The following is a 26,294-nucleotide window of genomic DNA, read 5'->3' on the forward strand; positions in this document are numbered from 1 at the left end:
AAATCAATGCATATATGTCTAATACTTAATACAAACCAAACTCATAACAATTTTCCCCCAACAGAACGGGAGATTCTCATCATGATGAGGTGGAACGGGATATTCTCAGGGTGATGAGGTGGAACGGGAGATTCTCACGGTCATGAGGTGGAACGGGAGATTCTCATGGTGATGAGGTGGAACGGGATATTCTCATGGTGATGAGGTGGAACGGGAGATTCTCACGGTCATGAGGTGGAAAGGGAGATTCTCATGGTCATGAGGTGGAACGGGAGATTCTCATGGTGATGAGGTGGAACGGGAGATTCTCATCATGATGAGGTGGAACGGGAGATTCTCATGGTGATGAGGTGGAATGGGAGATTCTCACGGTCATGAGGTGGAAAGGGAGATTCTCATGGTCATGAGGTGGAACGGGAGATTCTCATGGTGATGAGGTGGAACGGGAGATTCTCATCATGATGAGGTGGAACGGGAGATTCTCATGGTGATGAGGTGGAATGGGAGATTCTCATGGTGATGAGGTGGAACTGTGTGATGCTTCATGTGAACATGGAGAAAGTCTGTGAAATGTCTCCACCACACCGGGTCTGACCCGGTTCTGGAGGGCAGACGGTGAGTTTAAAGTCATTCGGACCGAGTTGCTGGATTTATTGCTTTATTTGTTTTTGGACACATTTACAACAGAACTGCATTAAAAGACACATTAAGAGTTCCCTGTAATCTGATTACTGGCCCCATTCAGACTGAAATAAGGCAGACACACACATGGGTTATAATTTAGTATCAAACAGTTCCCTTTCAGTGGTTAAATACTTCTGCATTAAAAAAAACATGGAACAGGTTCTGGAGTGAAGTTAAAGGAACATTCTGGTTTTGTCAAAGTTTAGTTTTGTTCTCTGAACTATCAGGACAAGGAGACATCTCCATGCTGCAGATAATCTGAGACGGCATCAGGTCAAACTGGTCTTCAGCAGTTTCCTGCTAAATGAACCAAAACTAAACTTCAGGGTTCAACAGTATCCAGTCGGTCGGCAGGAGACCATCGGGGTATTGATGGAGCGGACTTTTAGGGAGAATGATCCTGTAACTTCTCCAGGCTGCTCCATGCAGTCAGTGCTGGCAGACCAGAATTCCCTTGTTTTCTCCGGACAGTGAGTGATGACCGGGCGACTCAGCAGCATTTCTTCCCTCTCTTCCTGCGGTCGCGGTCTCTCTGAGCGTTGATGTTGACCGTGTCCTTCTCCCGCTCCCGTTCCCTCTCGGCTCGGTTCTGGCTCTGCTTCTTGGCCTGGAGCACCATGCGCGTGAAGGCCATGAACATCTGAATACAGCAGCAAATCAGCACAAAGACCTGGTCAGTCTAATGATGGGCAGTTGTCATGGCAACCACCTCATTTTTAGTCGCAGTTATTTCATTTAGACCTTGAACTGGAACATATGTTAGTGGTCGACGTTCAGATGAACATTTCTGTTGTTGAGGATCAATGTCAAGCATGCATTTTTTTTCATATTTACAAATAATGTTATATTTTGTGTGAAAGTTTTTGATTTTGCACAAATGTCTCAAGTTTCTTTGGATTTATTTTCTGCCGTTGGTGTTGGCGTTTCTCCAGATGTTGAGAGTACGGCAGGTCAGAGTGGGCGTGGAGGTCGGGACGTTTACCGCAAAGTCCTGTTTTTAGAAAAAGTTGAGGGTCACTGGTGTACGCCGGGTTTTGTGCGTGCGACAGCTTTATTAATGAGGCCCCTGGTCTGAAGCTTCGCGGTTAATGGGTAGTTCAGATGTCCAGATGTCACAACCCCCCCAGAATAACAGGCGCTGGCGGGAACACACCAGGACATTTTGGAACATTTTTGGGGATACAACACCCCAATATTTAAATTTTTTTCACAAGTTCTACCTGCTTGTAAAGGTGACTAGTCAGGTTTCCTATCCACGTTGATCACAACACCAGCTGGGGGTGTGTGTGTAAATCTACCAAACACAGCTTTCCTGACTTTCTGGGACAAGTATTTTTAGATGACAAGATGATAAATGGCTCGGTGGAGGAAGTGTTCCTGTGAGCTCATCTGATTTTTATTCATCTGGTTTGGATTCTATTTTTTTTATCCCAACATCTGATTGCAACGATCCCATGGAGGCCTCAGATTGTTGGGGGAGTTTGTATCTCGGGTAAACTCTGAACTGTGCTAAACTGTGCGCTGACGAGGGCGACATCTGGACGAGGAAAAGACTGACGCCGTGGATTTGGCCAAATGGAGGCGGGATGTCTCACCTCTTCTACGTTTATGTTCTCTTTGGCACTCGTCTCGAAGACGCGAACACCCACCGACTCCCCAAACTGCACGGCGTCCTGCGTGTCCACCTTTTTCCTGGACGGATCATCGTTTTTGTTTCCCACTGAGGAAGGAAGAAAATTATTTAAAAAGCATGAAAAACTTGAATCTCTTCCTGCTGCATCGAACACCAGGGACCCTCAGCCATTATCCTTGAGGGCCGCTGTCCAGGACGGTTTAGAGGTTTCCCTGCTGCAACACACCTGATGCAACGCGGCAGTGACATGGTAGGACCGAGACAGAGGAAAACCGCTTTAAACAGCTCAGATCAGGACGTTATGAGTTCATCAGTCTGCATGTAGTCTCACACACACGTTCATCTGTGCAGATGTAAGCACTAAAATAATCACAGTCCACCAAATAAAATCTAAATACCACCCCGCTGACCCCCAAACCACAAATAAACTACATTAACTTTTACCCAAATAAAGCTCAGATGTCCCAGTGCCAGTGAATGCAGCATGTAATGCACTTCCAGTATGATCAACTCTTATGTTGAAGATCAAAACGCATAATTTATTCTTCATTCCACCAACCAAGTACAAGTACTATATTTAGGTAACTTGCTGATAAAGAATGAGTGATTCTCTGAAATCAGTTTTTTTTATTGTTTGAAAATGTAAATTTCTCCTAAATATAAATTAAAAAAGAATGATTGTATATAAGTCAACTGTTCCTTTTCGCACATCAGGATCTGCTCTTCCGTGATAAAAATATTTATATGAATGCTAAACGTAAACTTATCATCATAACCTGTTCAATTAATCATCCTATTGATTTGTGGTCATATCACTCGACCCCAACATCAGGGATCCCACACCCTGGCCCTATCGGTCCACTGCAGACTTTCCCTGATGCAACACACCTGACTCAGCTTAAAGGCCCAACAGCAGACCCGCATCATACATCTGTTTCATGTGAATCAGCTGCGTTGCAGCAGGAAAACATCTAAAACCTGCAGGAATTAGACTAATTCTGGACTATTCTAATTACAAGACTGGAAAACTGTCAGAAAAAGTGTTTTTGGTGGATAAATAGTCGTGCCATAAATGAGCTTTTCTTGCTGACAAAATTCAGATTATTTTGGTACGAATCGTGGCTTTGCTCTTTCACGTATTCTCGCATCAACAACACACACATTCATTCCTGCATCAAGTCGGACAGCCTGAGTTTCACGCATTATCCGGTTCTGTTCATTCGGACTACTTTTATAAATACAAAGTACGAGTACATACACATAGTATCTTATCAAAGCATCCCCAGTTTGTTTAGTTCTCCACTGAATTTAGCTTATTGCTGATTAATAATAGTCCGTATGGATGGTTTGTATGATACAGAAACATTCTGACCATAACTTTGTGCCCTGCTCCTCCTTTCAGAAGCTTTTTCAGCTTTCTCAGGTTGTCTGCAGCCTGCGCCTCACGTGATGCTTTTCGTCCTGAAGGTCAGGAAATGGCCCACCCACCCAGGATCTTGCAGACGGTGTCACAGTTCTGGGAGATTTCATTCAGCCACCTCTTCACATTCACAAAGGACTCTGGATTGGTCACATCGTAAACAATGATGACTCCGTGGGTGTTCCTGTAGTACCTGAGCAGACGACAGGCAGAAAAACAGACATGGTGACGCCACGACTTCACGTTCCGCCATGCGGTGAAGCCGAGGAAAGCTTTCTCATTACGTTGAGGTGATGGTTCTGAACCTCTCCTGGCCCGCCGTGTCCCAGATCTGCAGCTTCACCCGCTCCCCGTCCATGTCCACCGTTCGGATCTTAAAGTCCACGCCGATGGTGGTGATGTAGCTGCCTGCAGAACAGCGTCAGTCGGTCTACATAACCATACGAAAACCAGAATATTCCACATGTCCTATTCAGAGAGCAGAGTAAACTGGGTTCGGTCCGTCTGTGCAGCTTTTTGTTTTTAACTAGTGCATATTTATATGGTAAATAAAAACAAAGGGGGAGTTTTTATGTAGCTGCCAGTTTGATCTGCTCCGAACCATTCAGAGGGAAAAGTCTCAAACTTTATCTAGTCTGGATATTTATGGTGGTTTTCATTCTTTTGTCCTCTAGGCAGACCCTTTTCTAACCCTGGACATGTCAGGACAAGCTGCGAACTCTCAAGATGAGATGCCTCAACGTGATAAAATGCCTTCGCTTCTTGGCGAACAAGCAGAAATCGTCATGGCAACTCACCAGAGAAGGAGTTGTCTGCAAAGCGAAGCAGGAGGCTGCTTTTCCCGACATCTGAGGGAGGGACAGAGATCAGAGAGTGGAGATTAGTGAGTCAGAAGAACATGTTCGGTCTCAAACCTCACAGAAAAGCTCCGCAGCAGGAGAAAGGTGAAACAAAGCAGGACCAAAGCAGCAAATCACTGCCAACCTGAGGGCAGCGGCATGAAAAAGTCAACCAGGAAACACTCGACCATGAAATGCAGTCAAACTGTTTCCAGGTTTATAAGAAGCATAAAAACTGCAGGAGCTTCCTGAAGACTGTTTCTGCACAGCGGATCGTCAGGACGCCATGAAACCCAACCAGGGGAGAAAAACAGGCTCCTGCAGGGAGGAAGGTCACCTGCAGTGACTCAGCAGATCCCGCAGCAGGATCCGCAGCCGGTCCCGCAGCCGGATCCGCAGCAGGTCCCGCAGCAGGATCCGCAGCAGGATCCGCAGCCGGTCCCGCAGCAGGATCCGCAGCAGGTCCCGCAGCAGGATCCGCAGCAGGTCCCGCAGCCGGTCCCGCAGCAGGATCCGCAGCAGGATCCGCAGCAGGTCCCGCAGCCGGTCCCGCAGCCGGTCCCGCAGCAGGATCCGCAGCCGGTCCCGCAGCAGGATCCGCAGCAGGTCCCGCAGCAGGATCCGCAGCAGGTCCCGCAGCCGGTCCCGCAGCAGGATCCGCAGCCGGTCCCGCAGCAGGATCCGCAGCAGATCCCGCAGCCGGTCCCGCAGCAGGATCCGCAGCCGGTCCCGCAGCAGGATCCGCAGCAGGTCCCGCAGCAGGATCCGCAGCAGGTCCCGCAGCCGGTCCCGCAGCAGGATCCGCAGCCGGTCCCGCAGCAGGATCCGCAGCCGGTCCCGCAGCCGGATCCGCAGCCGGTCCCGCAGCCGGATCCGCAGCCGGTCCCGCAGCAGGATCCGCAGCCGGTCCCGCAGCCGGTCCCGCAGCCGGTCCCGCAGCAGGATCCGCAGCCGGTCCCGCAGCAGGATCCGCAGCCGGTCCCGCAGCAGGATCCACAGCCGGTCCCGCAGCAGGATCCGCAGCCGGTCCCGCAGCAGGATCCGCAGCAGGTCCCGCAGCAGGATCCGCAGCCGGTCCCGCAGCAGGATCTGCAGCCGGTCCCGCAGCAGGATCCGCAGCCGGTCCCGCAGCCGGTCCCGCAGCAGGATCCGCAGCCGGTCCTGCAGCAGGATCTGCAGCCGGTCCCGCAGCAGGATCTGCAGCAGGATCTGCAGCCGGTCCCGCAGCAGGATCCACAGCCGGTCCCGCAGCAGGATCCGCAGCAGGATCTGCAGCAGGTCCCACAGCAGGTCCTGCAGCAGGATCCGCAGCCGGTCCCGCAGCAGGATCCGCAGCCGGTCCCGCAGCAGGTCCTGCAGCAGGATCCGCAGCCGGTCCCGCAGCAGGATCTGCAGCAGGTCCCGCAGCACCCTGAGAGCACATCCCAACAACAGCTTTCAGCGGAGATGTGTGGAGCTGGGACAGGGACATAGCTGTCCTGGATGTGTAGATTCACATGCACGGTCAGACGTTATGTTTACTCGCATCTTCAGATTTGCTGAATTAATCTGAACTTGTTTCACCTCTAGAGAGTCACAAACAAAAGCTGGAAATACATGTTTCACAACTCATGTCCCCATCTTTGCGCCATGAACCTGGATTTTTAAAATCTCTGCATCCTGTCTGATCCCAGCGTTCGTCTGTCCGGATGATGTCCAACCTGCGAGGAAGCAGATGACTGGCGGACAAGTGTGAAAGCATTTTTAAGACTAACTTGTTCTACTGGATTTATCTCTGCAGCAGATTCACAAGTCTGAAGGATTACCAGCAGAATCATCACAGACTGTTTCCATCTGGATTCACTCAAACTGGGAGAAAGGTCCGTTTACTGTCAGGTAACTAACTGGTCCCAGTGCAAAAACTGGAAAGTTTGCGTCAAACTAAGCTGCGATCCGTCCGTCCAGCATGCAGAGTAAAACTTTTCTAATGATTAAACAGGATCTGATGTTTCAGCAATGGTTTTGTTTTTCCAAAGCTGAAATACGTCAGGTTAGATTTTCCATGTCTGGGACCTGGAAATGTGTCCAAACTAGCTGGCGTAGTTGGTTTAATTCAGCAAACCCTCCTGAAAACGCTCCGTCCCTGCTGGTACTGAAACAAACCCATCCGGGTCACAGCTGGAAGGATTGGCCTGCCTTCCATTTCACGTCCAAGTAAGACTTGGTATTTTGGGATGTGGGGATGTGTAAAGCAGAGTGTTGTCCCTAACTGGGAGGTAGTTTGTCTTTTTTCAGGTCAGCATGGGAAAACCAGAAGGTTCAGAACCAGATTCCTCATTCAGAGTTCTCCGTTTGTTCCTCCAGAACTGATGTTGATCCAATGATTAAGAAGTTATAAGGAGAAGAGAGGATGCCAGTACAGAACTTCACTGCAGGCCATGTCAGACCAGTTACTGATGCTGGATAAAAACACCAGAAGACCAATTCTTTCCAACCAGAACATGTGAGGCAGACCGACACGTTGCTCTACCTGCACGCTTTATAAACAGGAAGTCCAGCACTCAGGTGAATGCAGTCAAAAAACATCCCCTCATGCTGGACTGACCGCTAAAATGGGGTTTTAACGGTCTGCTGCAGGGAGTGGGAACGCCAAGCTGGGGGGGGTAGACCACAACCGAGATGCAGTGTAAAGTCAGAGTCACACCAGAGTAAAGCAACCGAAAGGCTTTAATGAGCTGAAAGTATCCGAATACACACAAACTCCAGAAGATAAGAGTGTTGCACAACCATTAACCTTCAGACAGACTCTGAGAAGGAGGCAAACCGGAAACAAGACTTCAGCAGAAGCAGCACTAACGCGACTTTAGGCAGACTCTGCTGCCACCGTGGCGCCGTCTTCCTCATTCCTCTGTTATCTGAGGCCTTCAGCAGCGCGGTGGAGAAACCAAACACACCTGCAGCCTGTTGCTGGGCTGAGGCATTCACAGAACGCAGGAAAAAAATCCAGTCTCCACTGAGCCAGGGTCAGGACCAACCTCAACAGATGTCCACACCCCTGAACAGCTGCGATCCATCTGTGGGCTATCGCCGTGGAAACGCTGAAGAGATGGTGTGCACGTTGTTGACAGGAAATACTAGATACCCCTGAAAACTCTGCTAGAACTGGCGCCCCGAGTGCTACGGCTAGTTTCATCACCTGTTGGGTGAACTGTCCAGGATGTCAGACTCTGACCTGATCTACGGAGGCATTTCTATCCTGTCCCGGACACAAAATGCCATGTCTGTTCAGAGTCCTCCAGACCTCTTGGACCAGAGTCCTGCAGGTTTTAGATGTTTTCCTGATCCACACTCCATTCAAATGAAACATTTCACCAACAATTTGTTGTCCAGTTCTGCACCAGTCTTGTTGAAGATCCATTTATTTGAGTCAGGTGCGTTGCAGCAGGGAAACATCAAAAGCCGTCAGGACTTTGGTCTAAGAGGTCCGCAGTTATTGATCTCTGCTTTAGAAGGTAAATCTACAAGTGATTCATAACACCATTTTTGATTACACGTTGCTAAGAACCCTCTATTATAACCAGGAAATGATGATCGAACACTTCCTGTCACATTTTTAACCAATCAAAGCTTAAGGGTTCTGATTGGCAGCCATTTTATTTCTAACCCTGGTACATTTGCTCAGAAAGTCCACTTGGTTTGGAGTACAAAGGTCTTCCGATCCAAATCACAGAAGTGGACTCAGTTCGCTGATCCAACCAGACCACCAGGACCTGATCCAACCAGACCACAAGGACCTAATCCACTCCAGACCACTAGGACCTGATCTACCCAGACCACTAAACCTGAACCACCCAGACCACTAGGACCTGATCCACCCAGACAAGCAGGACCTTATCCACCCAGACAAGCAGGACCTTATCCACCCAGACCACCAGGACCGGATGCAGCATCACATTTTCTTGCCTCTGGTAGCGAGTGAAACGTTCCTGAAAAGGTCCGATTAGTTTGAGAAGTGCAGTGTGAAGGCAGAAATGAAGTATAAATATGTAAATGGTTTCCATGCCAACATTCTTCCTCCAAGACTTTAACATAAACAAACCAGAATGAACTAAAAATGAATTTAACAGGTTAATGTTTGCATTGGGTGTCTGGGATGAAGCCAGCCTAACGTTACACCCCCATCCCCACTGTAGAGGACAAAATGAACCAGGAGCATAAAAACCTGGTTTCTGCAAGAATCATGTTAAACGTTTAAAGGAAAGCAGATTTACTGAAACAAACTTTGACTGCAGATGAGTTTTAAATGAGTCAAAATGTACTAACTGGAGTCTCCAATGATGAGCAGCTTAAAGAGATGATTGTAGTCTTTCCCTGCCATTTGAATGGCTCCTTATTAAATTTCCCAGTAAAACCAGTCTCATAGGAGGTGTTCTTGCTTCCCTTCCAAGTGCACATGCAGTTCTACTTTTTCTCCACCTCTGAAGGTTACTGGCCCAGAGAACCTCTGCAGGACAAGGCCATTTCCAGTTGAACCACTGCACTCTTACATTCACCTCACGCCAGTTTCACTTCACATGTTCACATCATGCTCTTTGGTTTCAGGGTGAAATGAAGCAGCAGCTTGACTATGTGGCAATCCTCCAGAGCTCTGTGTTGATGATTCATACTTGACAGCCAGGACGGGCTGAGCACTTCCACCTTAGTTCCAGTTCCACCCAGTGACTCCTGCAGGGAATTTCCAGCTCCGGCAGGGCAGCATCGGCTCTCCTTTCTGTGCAGCGTCTTCACACCTCCATGACAGAGGGGTTTTACAGTTGTACCGCCGCTCAGAAATCCAGTTATTTACCAGAACTCCATCCCATCCCTGTTCTCAAAGACAGCCAGAAACAGAACCGTTCCTCTTTTCCACTGCAGCTCAGAGGAGGTTCCTTTAACCAACACCTTTATTTCTCTTCACTTCCTCAGGTGGCTGGGTGGAAAGTCTCCCCTTCCTGGTTTCTTGGCACGAAGAGGCCTCTCACTTCTTCTGCTCGGGATGCAGAGGAGCTAAAGAAAGACAAGGAGGAGAGTGAAGGTCATATTAATATGATTATTGCTCATGTTTTTCATTGCTGTGTGCAGACGAGGCCCCCTCCCATCCTCTATGGCTGCTCCTCAAACAACAGCTGAGTAACTAAATATAACTTCCCCATCCTGCTGCTTTAGCCTCACGTCCAATAAGCTAGCCAGGAAAGCTACTTTACTGCAGACATTAGCTCCCTATCGCTGTTTTACTCCAGTTCACACACACAATGTTTTTCTTTGGACCATTCACCTGATATTTAGTTCATTTCATTAACCAAAAGGTAAGTGAATGCAGCATATAATGTACTTGCACATGTTTTATATCAACGCTATTATGTTATATTAGTTGGTAATGACCGATAGATCTGTTCTAAGAAACAACATGGAGTTCCCAATGCTCCATGTTGGGCCCACTAATATTTAACGTCCACATGCATCTACGAGCACAGATCACAGCAAGAAACCAAATATTTGCTCATGATTATGCTAATAAAACACATCTCTATATTACTGTCTCACCAGCTGAAGCTTAATCAGTCAAATCAAAATATGGATCTGACAGAGTTTCTTTACTTTAATATAAAACTCCTTTCAGAAATGTTGGTGATATTATGTACTGCACATGAAAGCAGGAACCAGAATACAATTTTAACATCTGAAGAACAGATAAGAGGCCCATGGTACAGTGTTGTCAAATTAGCAACGTTGTTGCTACATTTAGCGAGATTCAGACCTCTCTAATGACCTTTTCTTCCACAAAGCAACTTGCAACAAATCTTGCGACGATTCTGTTGTTATTGGAACGGAGAAAGTTGTGAAAGCAAGTATCTTTTATTTAACTTCAATAAGCAGCGTTGCTGCGCATTTCCCTCCTGCATCTAAAAGCACTCAGAAAAAGCTTGGTCTTCATGCGGGAGCAGTCCCACCTTCCAGATGCAGTAACAGCAGGAGATGATTACCTCTGCTCCATGACTAGACTGGAAATCAAACAAGCAAAGCTACCGGCTGATCCCTTCCTGGCTTATTGTCTCCTAATAGGGCTGGGAGATTTGGTGATTATATATCTCTCGTTTGGACGATAAAAAATGTCTATCGTTTCATATGAGGCTCTATCGTTTATGATAGGCTGCTTTTACAGCAGTATTTTACGTAAAGATGCACTTTACGGCATACAGGCTGCAATACATAAACAAACATGGAGGAAGACTGTAGCAGACGTGTTTCAGAGCAGGATAATTACAAAAAAAAAAAAAAAAGGCTTTTACATGTGAAACGTCATATGGCGATAGTTCCCCCAGATGGAAGGAGATCACTGCTGCCATTGCCAAGCACATCTGACATATAACTGATGACTTACACAACATTACACAAACTATTTTATACCCTTATGTATATCGTTATGGGGATATAAAATGAGCTATCTCGGGATATAAGATTTTGGTCAAATCCCCCAGCCCTATCTCCTAATAGGTTTAAACAAAAACCTTTTGGGCGGCTGTAGCTCAGGAGGAAGAGCAGTTGTCCTTCAACTGGTAAGTTGAGGGAGATCGATTCCAGGCTTCCCCTGAAATGCCGAAGTGTCCTAGGGCAAGACACTGAACCCCAAACTGCCCCCCGATGTGCCTATCGGGGTATGAGTGTGTTGGATGAGTGTGTGTGTGAATGGGTGAATGTGACAACTAGTGTAAAGTGCTTTGAGTGGTCTGTATGACTAGAAAAGCGCTATAGAAGTACAAGTCCATTTACTTACTTTTAAAAAGTTGGTACTGTAACATGTTTTTAGACTTCTAATTAAATAGCCACTCTTTTTTTATGAAGAAGTTGAAAACACGACCTCGGCCCCCCCAATCAGAACGTGTCTAGGCTCGCCCCTGCATTTCTCTGATAAATGACTCGTTTGTTTTCTAACCTGTGTAAAATAAACCCGTTTATTGAATGAGCAACCGTTCATCCAGATACGATGTAAAACAGTTAAACTAAGCTGAATTACGTCGTATCACTTTTCCCACAAAAACGGGAAAGCCTGGAAACTAACCGGGACCGCGTGCACGTGAACTCCCCAGCACCCTCTCCCCGACCGGGGGACAGAAGACAACGCTGAAAAAGATTAATTTACCAAATCTATAAATGACAGGTAATTCCATTTTAAATAACTGTACAAATATCATCTTTTGCGAACCCTGTTCTGGATTACCTTTATTCGGTTTACATAAAGTTCCTCAAAATGCATTTATTCCGATAAAATATCAACTTTGAGAACATGTCGCTGATTCAACAAACGTTAAATCTTCACGATTTTAGTGTATCTAACAACTAAACGGTAACATGAAACTAAACACAACCTCCTGCTTTTGAAAACGCGTTATAAACTCTTTGCTACAAGTTTCCCCTTTAAACTCGCTAAATATTTCTGCGTTAAACTGGACTCGACATGTCGCCAGTTGGAAAACTTAACCGGTGGGCGGTTGTAGCGCGTGAGAGCCGTTAAACTTTTAAACGATTTCAAATAAACGACTGTTGCAGCGCTGAACGGTTACAGCTGCTGTTACGCCGAGTTTGGTGGACTATTTATTGCCGTCGATAACCAGAAGAACTTCCATATTTGTTATCCCGTCTGGAGTGACGCTGTCGGGCCTGAACCTGGCCTGCGGAGACGTCAGAAAACTTGTCTGCGGACAAACTTTAAAGCCCCCTCCAGTAAAATAGATATGATCCATACCTCAATCTTTAAAGTTTGCTCGGTCCTCCGCCTGCGGGTGGCGTTTGCAGATCTGCGGTAAAAACTTGTAAATAGCCCCGATCGGAACGTCTCCCCACCGCCACGACCACACCTGACTGACTGCAGCTGATGACCCACTCTCATCATCTGATGCGGCGTTCACGTCACGTGGGAAAACCCAAATCTCTCACCGAGGAATGCGACATTTTTTCCGTAAGGAAAACATTAATTTTCATCTATATTTAATAGTAAATGGAGAAATATAATGTCCCTTCCCCACTCTATTAAACACTGTAAGTATAAATTTCTATTTAAAACAAGCTAGTCTTACTTATTCTGATTTAATAACGTATTTCTAGCTTTTTTTTTTTAAAAGGAAACGTGAAGAAGCTTAATATCCAAGCTGTTTGAGCTAAAAGTACAGCAAAAGATACCTAAAATTAACAATCAACCAAATAAATGATTTATTATGGATCATTGGTTCCTTCCACAACTTGTTTTTGTTGTACTGAGGTTGAAGTGAAACTACAAGCGCTGACGTTTCCACCAGTTTCACTATTACAACACCTATTTAAACCCAGTCACAGTTGATATTGAGAAACATTTGTGTCCACACCTCATTGAAAAAAAAGCATGTTGAAACAAATCTATGAAGGAAGTTAAAGGTTGCATTGTGATTTATTTCTGATTTATAAACTAGTTTTCATATGTTCAGATTGAGCAGACATATCTAAATTTGCAGGTAAAAGAGCTTAACAGATGGACTGAATCCAGAGAAATATTAACAAGCTGGTTTTGGCCTTTTCCAGCTGCCATTGGTAGAAATGACCCATCCTACATCAGTAACATCAGCCGTAAACCTGATTAAAGCCCACACAAATAAAATGTACAATCACCTTTAATCATAATGAATCATTTTCAACAAAGAAATCAACCATGTTTCAGTTTTCGCTCACATTACATGGAAATCCCACATCCGTTACGTGATAATAACCAAAGTACAGACGGCTCATATCTACAGGTAGAACACAACGATCAGTACAGGTACAGAGGAGCATGTTAGTTAGGTTTAACTGTGTCTGACAGGGTTTCCTACGCTGCAGCAACACGGCTTAAAAAACAAACATTTGTGATTACAGTGTGAGGAGCTCCCCTGGTAGCCGCAACATCTGCCAACAGTTGGTTCAGAAGTCTGTGGTGTCATCCAGTTCAAGCACAGAAGAGGAAGGAGGAGACGCTGGCTCATTTCCTTCGTCTGCTGCTCGACGGGTGGGTGGGTGAAGGCCTGCTGCCACTCCTGCCAGGACAGAAACAGATTTTATGCAATTCTGATAAAGACAGCGAAGGTTTGATGATAAATCTAGAGTGAAATAGAGGAGGATCCAGAACAGGGTACCTGTGGAGGTTTATCTGTGGAGGAAAGAATCCAAATCAGAAGGAATTTCACCAAAAATCAAGATGGGAAAGAGTTAGTTCAACACCTTCTGAACCAGATGGTCCTTTCACAACAGCTTCATCATTATGTGATGATCAGGTCTGAAATATTAATGTGTGGTCCTGATGCCGGCTCCATCACACGTTTGTTGCATAGTTTTCCTCTTAGATGAAGACAGGTGGGGGGTGTTAGAACTTAGACTGGAAAGTTTCTCTTCCACTCTACCCAGTAAGTGCCAGTGTCTCGCCCCCTGCAGGCCATTCTCTGAACTCCAGTAATGAACACAAGTCTGACTAGGTTGTAATTTCAAAGGAAACACATTTTTCTGGAGGTTTGGTGATGTCGCTCTATTTCTGCATTTTTTTGTTTTTTTCATGTAAAATACCAATTTATCAGGTCTCATTTTTAATTTCTGAGTTAGTGTCTCTCGGGAGAATACCAACCTGCGGCGAGGTGAGGACGGCACTGCTCTCACATGTCTGGGAGGAGAATAACTGAGCGAGCGGGAATCTCTGAGCGAATCTTCCGGAACCCGGTGAGGCCTCGCAGGACTGCTGGAAAAACAGTTTTCTAAATATCACACTCCAGAGCGGCACTTAGGATCAAATCAAATCAAAGCAAATTTAATGCATGAAGTTAAATACAGTGAATATGATTAAACAGAGTAAAACAAAATGATGTAAAACAAATAAATATAATGGAATGAAATAAAGTTAAATTAAAATAAAATTAGGTTAAATGAAATAGGATGAAATAAAGTTAAAAACATTAATATATAAAGTAAAATTCATAAAACTGGAGTAAAGTAAACAAACAAAATAAAATAAGTAAAATGATATAAAATGAAGTAAAAAAGTAAATTAAAATAGGATTGAAAAAATTATAAAAATTAAGTAACAATATAAAGTAAAATTCAAACAATGGGATGAAATAACAAAAATTAAGTAAAATAAGACTAAATTAAAATTGGTTCAAATTGAGTAATAAAATAAAGTAAAAATAAATGAAGGCACAAAGCAGCTACATAATGGAGAGGTACCTCTTTTTCTTTGGATCCTTTTCTTCATCATCGGATGAGGAAGAGGATGAAGAGGAGCTCTGGGTTTTCTCTGTGTTCCTGTTGCAAAGTAAACAAAGCTGTAACAACCAATCGGCAGCCATGTTGTTTCTCCACCAATCACCTGTCCGTCTTTGTGTCTCCCACTCACCCTTTTCCCTGCTCTGCTTCAGAGTCAGAGCTGTCTGAAGAAGAGGAGGATGATGAAGAGGAGGAAGATGACGAAGATGAGGACGATGAGGATGAAGAGGAGCTTGAGCTGCTGCTCCTGTTGGCTTTCTTGCTTGCGTTGACCTCGTCACCGTTCAGGGCGCCATCTCTCTGGACAGGTTGGTCCGGTGGCTGGCAGTCCGGTGGAGACGGCCGCTTCCTGTCTGGACCTCGTGACGACGGTTGCTGGTCTTGATGGCCGCCGGTGGGAGCCTTCTGGGCGTCAACATCAGGGCGCCGCGAGTCAGATGGCGGGACTCTTCTCCCCGACGCAGCAGGGTGGGACGGATCTCTGGAAGGCCCCTGTGAAGACGAGGACTGACTCTTTGTCTCCCTGTCCTGACACCTGCCAGCTTCCTGATCCGTCCTCCGGTCTCTCTCTGCCGGTGCTTTCACATGCTTTTCCCGAGGCGGTGAGGGGGAGGAAGCAGAGGAAGAGGAGGTGGAAGAGGAAGAGGAGGACCTACGGGGTTGGGGGACTTCTTTTGGGGGAACAGGCTGTTTTTCTCTCTCGCGCTGTGCCTCCCTTTGCCTGCCTCGCTCGTGCTCCTTCCTCTCCCGGGACAGCGAGCGGCTCGTCCTCCTCCGACGCTGTGGAGAAGGAGAGCGGCGGGATCTGGAAAACCACAAATCCGGGCATCAGAGACATTCAGCTGCAGCACTAAAGAAAACCCCAAATAAAGCTCAAAATCTGAATCCAGTCGGAAGGTTTTTCTGAACTTGCTTCCAAATAAATCTCACCAAGATGTCACAACAAAGACCGAAAGTCAGAGTCTTAAAGGAACCAGGAACGCCGTGGTTGCTGACTTGCTTGGTACGATGATTGTAGAAAAAATTCAGATTTTATGGTCATTGTGATGCCAATGTGTTTATGTAGCATCTTGAAGAGATTACTTGCTTTTGTAAATAGCTGCACAGACGATGCTTTTTGATGAAGATTGTACGTTTACTTTTAACCCTTTAAAACTGCAACAGAAACGTCTTCTTGTCCCTACATGGTAAATTTTGTGTGCAGTGACAAAATGTCTCGGAGCATTTCTATGATTTGAACAACTTAAACTAAAGATTATGAAAATAAAAGAGGAAAAACTTCTACAGTTGTACCGCTGGCATAAGGTAGCCTGGATTTCATCTTCTTCAGATACCTGCAGTCTGGGAATCGCTCCAAATACAAGAATTTATGTTAAAATTGAACTATATTTAAATTATGAATATGAACATACACTACATGAGTATTATTTTACAACAAATAAGATTTATTTCAGTGCTCAGAAATTTGAAATGGGATCATACTGGACGGGAAGCTGGAGAGTTTAGGACCTGCCGAGACATGGGAAAGTTTAGGACCTGCCGAGACATGGGAAAGTTTAGGACAACAGAGACGCGGGGAAGTTTAGGACAACAGAGACGCGGGGAAGTTTAGGACAACAGAGACGCGGGGAAGTTTAGGACAACAGAGACGCGGGGAAGTTTAGGACAACAGAGACGCAGGGAAGTTTAGGACAACAGAGACGCGGGGAAGTTTAGAACAACAGAGACGCGGGGAAATTTAGGACAACAGAGACGCGGGGAAGTTTAGGACAACAGAGACGCGGGGAAGTTTAGGACAACAGAGACACGGGGAAGTTTAGGACAACTGAGACGCGGGGAAGTTTAAGACAACTGAGACGTGGGAAGTTTAAGACCGACAAAGATGTGGGGAAGTTTAGGACCTGCTGAGATCCAGATCACATTCATTACAGTTCCTTTCTTACCTGACTGGAGGACTTGGCCACCTTGGTATTCTAGATGTAGACCCGCTGCGCCTCCTTGGACTCCTGGACCGAGACCTGGATCTGCTCCTCCTGATAGCCCTGTCCTGTTCTCTATCCTTGTCCCTGTCCCTTCGTCTCTCTCTGTCCCGCTCAGGCCAGGCTGGAGCAGACGGTCTCCTGGGCCGAGGTGGCGGTTCCTGATACTGTCTTGGAGGTGTGCGACGGGCTGGGGAAATCCTCCGAGGGGGAGACTGGGACCTCATCGGAGGGGGACTGGACCTTGTTGTCCTCCTGGGTCCGTCCCTGTCCCGGCCTCTCTCCCTGTCCCCTGCTTTGGCCTGAGGAGGCGAGTATCTGCCGCCTCTGTAGTCTGGTCTGGCAGGTGGGGAGGGAGGGGGGCTGGGACTGTCCATCTGTGTGGGACTGTACCGCTCCTGACCTTTAGCTGGAGGTCTGTGGGACGGTCTCTCCCGCTCATGGTGGTCTCCTGCAGCGTCTCTGTCCCTCTGGGATCGTCTTCCTCCCTCCACCTCGGAAGCAGAGACGGAGCTCTCCTTCCTGCCGTTGGCGATGTACCTCTCTACAGCGGCTCCGATGGAGGACGGAGCGCCCCTGCCCTTCCCCGCCAACCCGTCTTTCTTGGCAGTAACCTCGTCTTCAGAGGAGGATGATGAAGAAGAGGATGAGGACGAGGAAGAGGACGAAGAGCTATCACTGTCGCTGCTGCTGCTGTTACTGGAGCTGCTCTCTCCTCTTTTCTCCGCCTGCTTCGTCTGGTCTTCCCGCTTCTTCCCTGGACTTCTCGCCTTCTCCGTTCTCTCGCTCGTCTCTGGTCGGTCATTTCGGAGCCTCTCTGAAGGTTTCGGAACGTCTCTTCGGACCTCCTCGTCTCTCTTTCTACCACTGTCTTGTTCCCTCTCTTTTAGATACCGGTCCTTGTCTCTAGATCTCTCCACGTCCGCCTCTCGCCTCCTCTCGCTCTCCCGTTGACGTCCATTGGGGACGGGCGAACGGGAGGTGGGGGAAGAGGAGTCCTGGAGTGGACGGGCGTCTCTTCGCTTGTCATTTCTCTGCTGGCAAGGTGTTTCTGCCTCCTTCTCCTTCCTGTCGCGGTCACTTGGTCCCCTTAAGTCTCTCTCTGTCCTCCGCTCCTTCTCTCCACTCCTCTCTCTCTGTGCTCTCTCCTTTTCAGGGGGAGGCGAAGGAGATGAGGAGTCATGTCTCATCTTTTTATCTTGCTTGTTTCTGTCATTTGCTCGCCCAGTCTCTCTGCTCTTTTCTCTCCTAGTTTCCTGTTTAGGAGGAGGAGGAGGAGGAGGGGAAGGAGAGGGGGATGAGGAAGAAGACGAGGAGGAGGAGGAGGAGGAGGAGGAGGAGACATGTCTGACCCTCTGAGGAGGAACCTCCTGTAATATTTCTCTCTTTTCTTGACTCCTTGAGCGCCCCTTTCTCTCCATTTCTACACTTCTGGATCTCCTTCCTTTCTCCATCTCTCTGCTCCTGGATCTCCTTCCTTTCTCCATCTCTCTGCTCCTGGATCTCCTTCCTTTCTCCATCTCTCTGCTCCTGGATCTCCTCCCTTTCTCCATCTCTCTGCTCCTGGATCTCCTTCCTTTCTCCATCTCTCTGCTCCTGGATCTCCTTCCTTTCTCCATCTCTCTGCTCCTGGATCTCCTCCCTTTCTCCATCTCTCTGCTCCTGGATCTCCTTCCTTTCTCCATCTCTCTGCTCCTGGATCTCCTCCCTTTCTCCATCTCTCTGCTCCTGGATCTCCTTCCTTTCTCCATCTCTCTGCTCCTGGATCTCCTCCCTTTCTCCATCTCTCTGCTCCTGGATCTCCTCCCTTTCTCCATCTCTCTGCTCCTGGATCTCCTCCCTTTCTCCATCTCTCTGCTCCTGGATCTCCTCCCTTTCAACATCTCTCTGCTCCTGGATCTCCTTCCTTTCACCATCTCTCTGCTCCTGGATCTCCTCCCTTTCAACATCTCTCTGCTCCTGGATCTCCTTCCTTTCACCATCTCTCTGCTCCTGGATCTCCTTCCTTTTCCCATTTCCATGCTCCTGGAGCGCCTCCCCTTCTCCACCTCTTTCCTCCCCTTCTCCACCTCTCTGCTCCTGGAGCGCCTTCCTTTCTCCGCCTCTCGCCTCCCCTTCTCCGCCTCTCTGCTCCTGGAGCGCCTTCCTTTCTCCGCCTCTCGCCTCCCCTTCTCCGCCTCTCTGCTCCTGGAGCGCCTCCCTTTCTCCGCCTCTCTCTCTTTGCTTCTAGATCTCCGAGCTTTTTCCCTCTCTGTGGCTTTGGTGGTCTGTGGAGTGGGAGAAGGAGACGAGGAGTCATGCCTCCCCTTGGCTTTCTCCGCCTCCCTCTGCCGCTCCCTCTCCAGGTTGGGCCTCCTCTGAAAGACAGACAGGTTTGTTTCAGACTCAGAAACTGTGACTCTGACCTGAACAGAGCTCTCAGAAGCCTCAGCTTTACCCCTTCGCCTCCTTGACGTTGCGGGCTGTGCTCCTCGTGACCATGTCTCCTCCTCTCTGGCGATCTCCCCTTTCTCCCCTCATCCACGTGTCTTGCCGTTTGGTCCTGTTGGCGTGATCTCAGTGGAGGCGGAGACGGGCTGCTGTTGATCAGAATTTAACACGTACAAGTTAAAGGTTTGACACAACGTAACCATTAACGTACGCAACGGGATCGGAAATGAGGCTTAATTCAGTCCTACAAGGCCTGCAGTTATGCAGTTTTCAGTGTGTCCCTGCTCCAACACACCTTACTCAACAGCTGATAAACTTCTGCACAATGACCTGTTTGGGTCGGGTATGTTTACTGTAGTATTGTACTGCAGTTTATTGTTACAGCAGCCTGCATGTCTTTCCTAAACACATCTTTATGTTGGTTGTGCGTGCACCAAGCAAACATAGCCGTGCCGTCCCGTAACCAGGTGCACGCACACCATGGCAACACGCAGCACAAACATACCCTTCACACCTAGCTGATGGAAAGTGAAGAATGAAAACCGTCTGTGATGCTTAAGGAGGATGATGATAAAAAGCAGCTTCTCTGGCTGAGACACGACCAAATCTGGACTTCCTCTAACGAACAACTGACGTAGTTGTTTCATATTTAAAAGGAAACTTGATCTGTAACAGGGCGAGTTTCTGCATGCGGCTGCGTTCACGTCTGTTGCATAGTGTTGTGCACAAATTAGTTCAAAAACTATTTGCAAGTCAAGAACTTGAACATGAAATCATTTAGATTAAATGAGGTCCTTCGACAGTTTCTGCCTACTTTTTCTCGGCACTACACCTATGTCACACTACATTACCCACAATGCACTATGCACCTGAGCGCAGAGTTGTTCCACCACTGGGCAGCGGCTCACTGGTGTGCTGGGAGAATGTCAGGTGCCATTGGTCTAAAAAAGAACAGCTCTGTGTTCACCCAAACATCCAGATTCCACAGATGATTTCTTTCTTTGTGTTTCTTTGGTTTTTATTCAAAACATTTTGACATCTTTGTTTTGTTAATGTCAGCTACGTCAGTTTCATTTTCAGTTTGCCATAAGCCTTATGATCTTTTCTATTTAACAAATCAAGTACCTTAGCTGAAAAAAGCCACTGCTGTAGCGTAATAAAGCAACAATGTGGCAGCACTGCTGCCGTATTTCTGGTAAATGACGGGTTTATGCACTAAACACCATTCAATGGAAACATCTCTGAATCGCCAGTCTACTTTTAGAAATATTGCTTTTACGTGAAACAACGTAATGGAAACACAACTAATGATGCGTAAGTTGGATTAGATGTAATGTGACCATTCCTCGTTAACCAGGCTCACTTCCAATGTCTGACCAATCCACGTGGAGCGCCACGAGAAGAACTCCCAAACCAGGACCACCAGATAACAGGAAGCTCTCACGGAGAATAAAACAGGATCATTTCTTACATGTGATCCGAGCTGGAGGAGACGCTCCTGGGTCGACCTGGCTTTGTTTTGGGAGGACTCAAACTTTTGCTCTTTTTGCTTTTCTTCTTTGAACTCTTCTGTTTCTCGTCTGAGGAACTTAAAGTAAAGGAGAGTGAAAGTTACACGAGCCTGTTCGTCGATTTGCCTCGTAAAAATGATGTTATGTACGAAGTTTTCACACCTACCTGTCGTCTTCTTCTTCCGACACCTCACTGGAAAGACAGATTTCTGTTAGTCATTACTAGCCTAAAGTTGTGAATAATAAATAAATGATCTGGTTTTACCGCTTCTTTTTCTTCTTTCTGGATTTCTTTTTCTCTCTGTGAGGAGATGAAGACGCACTCTCTGAGCTGCTGTAAAAGTAAACAAACGTTAAGACATCCTCTCGTCATTTCACTCCTCCTAGATGCTACCAGCGTCTTCCTCTCACCTGTCTCTGTTCTTGTTTTTCTTTTTCTTCTTCCGGCTTCGCTTCTTGGGAGGAGACTCTGCGTCAGAGTCCGAGTCTTCCACCAAGCTTACAGAGAAAACCAACACAGACATAAATAAAAGTGGAGGAGGTTTAGCGTACGAAGGCTGGAAATCGTTGTCCTGCTTACGTATATTTCTGCTGCTGCAGTCGTTCCCTCTCCAGGCGTTCCTGTTCCCGTTTCTCCTTCTCCTTCTCCTTGCGGTCGGCGTGGAAGGACGATCCGTCCACGTAGTCGCTGGAGATGCCGAAAGCAGCACGTAGACGGTCGTTTTTCTGCTGGTTGGCTGCAGCCAGGGCGTGAGTCTCTGTCACACTGACAGGAAACAAACACGTTACACGCTGCAACAAACCTCCTCCTTCCTGACCGCAATTTTCCCAACACGCACTCCGACAGGTTGTTGTTAGCGCCAAACGTTCAACATGCCGAAAATCATGTTACATGGACAACATGAAATTTCCTAACTGAACCTGCAGTGCCACCTCTGGAGGTGTAGCAGCAGTAGGATAGTCTGCTGTCCGACATCTGATCTGCACGTGAACGCAGCATGCAGAGTGCAGGGATGGGGAGAGGGGTGGAGCCTATTTTATCCTTTGTGGAGCCGACAGGTAAGGTAAACTTCAAAATCATCCAACAATTTTATTATGAGTGGAGAGGAAAGGTAGCTGTTGATCAGTTGCTCCAGATTTTACACGCTGAACAAACGTTTCTATGAAGATATTGATGAACAGTAGGGCTGTGTCAATATGCTTTCATCCCGATTCGATTGCGATTTTTTTTTTGGGTGCGGATTTGATTTAAATTGCGATTCTCATGATTCTTTTATATTGCTGATTGTTGTCGACAAAACCAAAAAAATGTTCAAAGCTTTTGTTGCCATGTCATTTTTCTTGATTTTAATTAGGAAAAATAACCCAGTAGCCAGACCATTATTCTGCCCCTATATTGCTGAAGAAGACCAGTTAAAAGATCAATAGAAACAATAATAAAAATGACAAAATTTTTTAAATGGATCATTTTTATTTGTTTGAAAAAAAAAATTGATTAAAAAGGAAAAAATATATTTTAAAATTGTGAAGCACAAAAATTCAGATATTCGATTTTTTTTATTAGATTTTACCACCCCTAATGAACAGTTTACATAGTGAGTTTGAAATGTTAAGGTGCTAATGCTAACGTAGGCTAATAAAGTTAACACTGGTTAGGTGTAATTTTTGGCACCACCATATAGAGCTGCACAATATATCGTTCTGGACATCGCCATCGTAATGCACGTGTGCAACAGTCACATTGCAGGTCCTGCCATGTAGGAAGCACATGAACTCAACATGTTCTCATCAATTTCAAGCCTACCAGACATACAGGTGTGTTTATTATCAATGGCAAAAAATAGAACGAAAAATTTTACTCGGCACAACAAAAGGAAGCGTTAAATGAGAAGAATAAATCAAATACAGACAAAAACCCTGCAGGTAACATTCACAAAAAGAGGTGAGATCAGTGCAGGCTCACTGTCAACAAGATGGCAACAGAACTTAAACACGCAGCCCGTAACTTTCTGACCTTAAAACTTCACATTCCAAACTTTTTTGATGACACAGTGATATTGGTCATGTGTATTTCTGGAGCCGCTGCTACCCAGCTTTGTCCCAAGGCTGAGAAACCGACACTATGCAACTTTGCAACTATGCAACACCTGGGACGTCTAGAAAAATCCTCCATCAAAAAGTGCCAGAAGAGCAGCGTGGCGGACGAGGAGCCGTGTTCAGACGCTGAATGCTCCAGAATTTTTTCTTAAAGGCATCAAAGCCTCAGTTTTCAGTCTGGTGAGATGTGATCGCTGTTCAGATGTGATGTACTTACGCAGATTTCTGAGAAGAGGTGGGAGGTGGCTCCTGCTTCTCCTGCAGCATCATGCGGAAACTGTTCACCTTCTCCTCGATCTCCTCTGCAGAATACCTGCAGATCCAAGCACAGGGCAGCATCGTGCAAGTTACAGAAGCTGTGTGAGGAACTAAATATGTGGCCTTTTTACTTAGAAATATTTCAGAAATCCAAAAACCAAATGCTTTTTGTTTTTACCCTTGCTCCTCCATCATGTCCTGCAGCTCGGCACACTTCACCTCCAGCTGCCTCTTGCGTTGGTGCTCCAGGATGTCGGCGTTGGGCTGCCTGTTCAGCTGACTCTCCAGCCTCTCCCGGTCCTTCTCGTCCCGCTCGCCACCGCGCTCGTCCCGCGGCCGCTTGACCCGCAGGCTGGACAGGTTGCGCTGCACGTAGCCATTGGTGCCGCTGCCTCGCGGAGTCGTCAAGCCAATCCCATTGTACATGGCTCTGCAGAAGTGAGACACGCAGGAGGTGATTCACCAGAGGTTAGCCTGCAACAGTAGCAACAAAAAGTGGGGTAAAAAATAAATATAAAAACAAACTTCTGTATTTTGTGTCTATTTGCTGCAAATAACGATCACATCACGTTTATTACAATGTATGCACAGCAGTGTAACACAAAGCTTGTTTCTGCAGTTGATCTCCAGCCAGAACATTAACTGGACCACATAAACACTGTCCAACTGTGTGGACTGGGTGAGAAAACATGCATGCCTTTCAGACTTTAACACGGCAGGTAAACCCACTGCTCAGGCCATGTCTTTCAGACAACTGGATGATGATGATGTTGTGTCTGAGTTGAAAGTTAATGAGCCGATTTTCAAACACATTTTGGCTGAAAATCTGTCTGTTTTAACTTTCTGACAAAAGAAATAAAACATGTGAATGAGAGCAGCTTTGCTGGTAATTCAGCTTAACTATACTGTTATCTTGTTTTACCAAAAGATACAGAAATGTGGCGCATGTGCTGGTCACACTCACTCTGGAATTATCACACCTCCTATGGTGTTTTTTTTTGCCCGTCTTTGTCCATTTTTAGAACTTTTTACAATCTAGCTTGGAGTCTGTGTCCACTGGATGTGAGTTCAGGAGCAAACACTGCAATATTTTATAATCTGGATGTGACATCCACATGGAGGCACCGTTTTGGGGGCCCAGAAACATTGTTTTAAAAAACCAGTTACCAAAATCTGAAACAGCCATCGTATTGTTTCCATGTTTACGCCTCATACATGACTTTCCTGAACCGACAAGGCCATAGCTGCACCTCGTAAACCCCACCATCTGCTACAGGAATGGAGGATTACAGTGTTGCTCTCATGCTGCAGAAGTTGCACCTTTTAGCTCAGTTTTCTGTCATCTTTTACCTCATATTTTTGTTTAGATGCCACAAGTTTGTGCACATGCTCCATACCTTCTCGGATTTCTGTAGCAGCGCAGCTTTCAGGCCTGGAACTGAGAGTTATTAGGGGTTTTATGTGGACACATACATTTTCTGAAATGATCATCCCAACAGAAAACATGTGGATGTCCCCTTCATACATTTTAAAACTGTTTGTGGTCTAACTAATACAAAAATGACTAATTACAAATATGTAACTTACATGTAAAAACAGGTTCACAGACTACAACAGCGACCATTAGTTACCTTATCCTGTCGAACAAAACTAAAAATCATGTTCTCCCGTTTTGTGTATCCTCTATAAACCTTATCCCCATTACTGCTCCTCCTCACAACGCTTAAAAGCATGATCTTTCCTTAAATTGGCACTCAGAGAGGAATCAAGTTTTACTTAATTTAATTTCCAAAAGCCAGAAAGTGAAAGAATGCTCAAAGACTGATTGTGCATCATTAAACAATGGGTGATTTTAAAATTAAAATAACCCCAAAATGCTATAAAAATTCTACCTGGGATTCAGGATTTCTGATACAAGCAATGCAGAGAAAAGCTTTAAACGTGAGATTTAAAATAGTTCATTACTTTTTCCTGCAACGCTGGAGGACTTTGCATCATAAAATGGCAGATGTAAACTTAAAATGTGTCAGCATCGTTGTACTTTCTGCGTTGAAAATAATCAGCTGAAGGAATCTGAGGAAAGAAACTGATGGCAGACAGAAAAACTCGACCAAAGTCTGGAATCTATGTAAAAATCAGGACTTAAAACAATAACAACTGCGCCGGCATTTTGGTGACACAGATTTGATGTGTGGACTCTGTATCAAAGGTTTACCACACAGAATAAACCTGATGCTCGTTTGACGGATCTAAACATATTCCATTGCGTTAAAATTATTATTTTTTTTTTACTTTAACATAAAATTGATCGCGTTTAGCACGTGCGCCAAATCAGGCCTGTTGCTACGTCTGATCAAAGAATGGCACAACATTGATGAATATTCTTTAAAAAACAAGGGCACAACAGCTAAACAATAAACACGATTAAAATTATTAAATGGATATTTGAGATTATAATCAACTGATTAAACGTTTTACATTTATTTAGGTTTATTAGGAGGGCCCGAACACACTTAAGCGTAACTACGCACAGCTAAGCTATCAAGTTAGCGTATTTATTACGTACCAACTTCTTCCCCCGAAGAGACCAGGCAGTGTAGACACGAATGTGGCGTTTGGTTGCGTCCGGTAAAATCACACACTAAAATGGATTTTTATTATAAATGCTTCTCTGAAAGTCCAAAACATAAGAACTGTGTCTCGCTTGCGTTAGCTTCCAGCTAACTGACCTAGTCTCAAACCACAGGATGAGCGAGATGAAAATCGTGTGACGTCAGACGCCCTGCGTACGTAAAGTGTAGTGCGTTCACGTGCAAACGGAAAAGTGGAATATTCTTTATTTGCTCCAAAGTGTTTTGTTTCGAACATTTTACTTGGTAACTTATATTTGTACGATCATATTTGACCAATTATGTGTGTGTATTTACCTAACAAGCTGAATAAATAAACTGCATATTATCTAAAGATCTGCCTCATGTCAAACCTAAATAAATGAAAACTAAAGGCGATGGTTTAATCATCTTTGCTTTAAAAAAAAAAAACAAAAAAACAAAAAAACAGACGTGTATTTTGACCAACTTTGGCTCTCTGATCATTTCCTCTGATACTTAATTGAAGATTTGAACGGTAATAAATGGCTAACTTAACCCAAAAAACCATCATAGGCAA

At 45.8% G+C, this 26,294-nt stretch overlaps 2 protein-coding genes across 6 annotated transcripts; both read right to left on the reverse strand.

The window, feature by feature from the left end:
* Positions 1-609: 609 nt before the first annotated feature.
* LOC306765881 (ras-related protein Rab-35) lies at positions 610-12,476 on the reverse strand. The gene is made up of 7 exons (XM_079253407.1): positions 12,339-12,476; positions 8,879-9,601; positions 4,535-4,585; positions 4,022-4,145; positions 3,806-3,930; positions 2,280-2,404; positions 610-1,324 (listed from the first exon to the last, which is right to left on the reverse strand). Exons 2-7 carry the CDS (start codon positions 8,931-8,933, stop codon positions 1,175-1,177), a joined length of 630 nt encoding a protein of 209 aa, XP_079109533.1. The 5' UTR covers positions 8,934-9,601; positions 12,339-12,476; the 3' UTR covers positions 610-1,174.
* A 618-nt stretch (positions 12,477-13,094) lies between these two features.
* srrm2 (serine/arginine repetitive matrix 2) lies at positions 13,095-25,867 on the reverse strand. 5 transcript variants are annotated; one of them, XM_079253404.1, is made up of 15 exons: positions 25,693-25,867; positions 24,524-24,564; positions 23,305-23,556; positions 23,086-23,181; positions 21,352-21,537; positions 21,183-21,269; positions 21,037-21,105; positions 20,938-20,964; positions 20,732-20,848; positions 19,268-19,409; positions 16,795-19,187; positions 14,982-15,656; positions 14,813-14,890; positions 14,217-14,327; positions 13,096-13,635 (listed from the first exon to the last, which is right to left on the reverse strand). In XM_079253404.1, exons 3-15 carry the CDS (start codon positions 23,550-23,552, stop codon positions 13,581-13,583), a joined length of 4,284 nt encoding a protein of 1,427 aa, XP_079109530.1. In that variant the 5' UTR covers positions 23,553-23,556; positions 24,524-24,564; positions 25,693-25,867; the 3' UTR covers positions 13,096-13,580. The 5 variants fall into 5 exon arrangements, with proteins under 5 accessions (XP_079109532.1, XP_079109531.1, XP_079109530.1 ...); XM_079253406.1 differs by lacking the exon at positions 24,524-24,564 and having other exon boundaries at positions 13,095-13,635; positions 21,037-21,102; XM_079253405.1 differs by lacking the exon at positions 24,524-24,564 and having other exon boundaries at positions 13,095-13,635; positions 14,217-14,324.
* Positions 25,868-26,294: the final 427 nt, after the last annotated feature.

This window comes from Telmatherina bonti (genome assembly GCF_933228915.1).
Source record: "Telmatherina bonti genome assembly, chromosome: 14".
NCBI classification, from domain to species: domain Eukaryota; kingdom Metazoa; phylum Chordata; class Actinopteri; order Atheriniformes; family Telmatherinidae; genus Telmatherina; species Telmatherina bonti.

Coding starts and splice junctions, on each gene's coding strand:
- srrm2 (XM_079253402.1), bottom strand. CDS start 23,552: ATGTACAATGGGATTGGCTTGACGACTCCGCGAGGCAGCGGCACCAAT. Junction 20,849..20,937: donor TCGGAAGAAGAAGACGACAG/GTAGGTGTGAAA, acceptor CTTTACTTTAAG/TTCCTCAGACGAGAAACAGA. Junction 19,410..20,731: donor TCCTCCAGCTCGGATCACAT/GTAAGAAATGAT, acceptor TCTGATCAACAG/CAGCCCGTCTCCGCCTCCAC.
- LOC306765881 (XM_079253407.1), bottom strand. CDS start 8,933: ATGGCAGGGAAAGACTACAATCATCTCTTTAAGCTGCTCATCATTGGA. Junction 2,405..3,805: donor CACCGTCTGCAAGATCCTGG/GTGGGTGGGCCA, acceptor TTCCTTCCTCAG/TGGGAAACAAAAACGATGAT. Junction 1,325..2,279: donor AGAACATAAACGTAGAAGAG/GTGAGACATCCC, acceptor TGCTGTATTCAG/ATGTTCATGGCCTTCACGCG.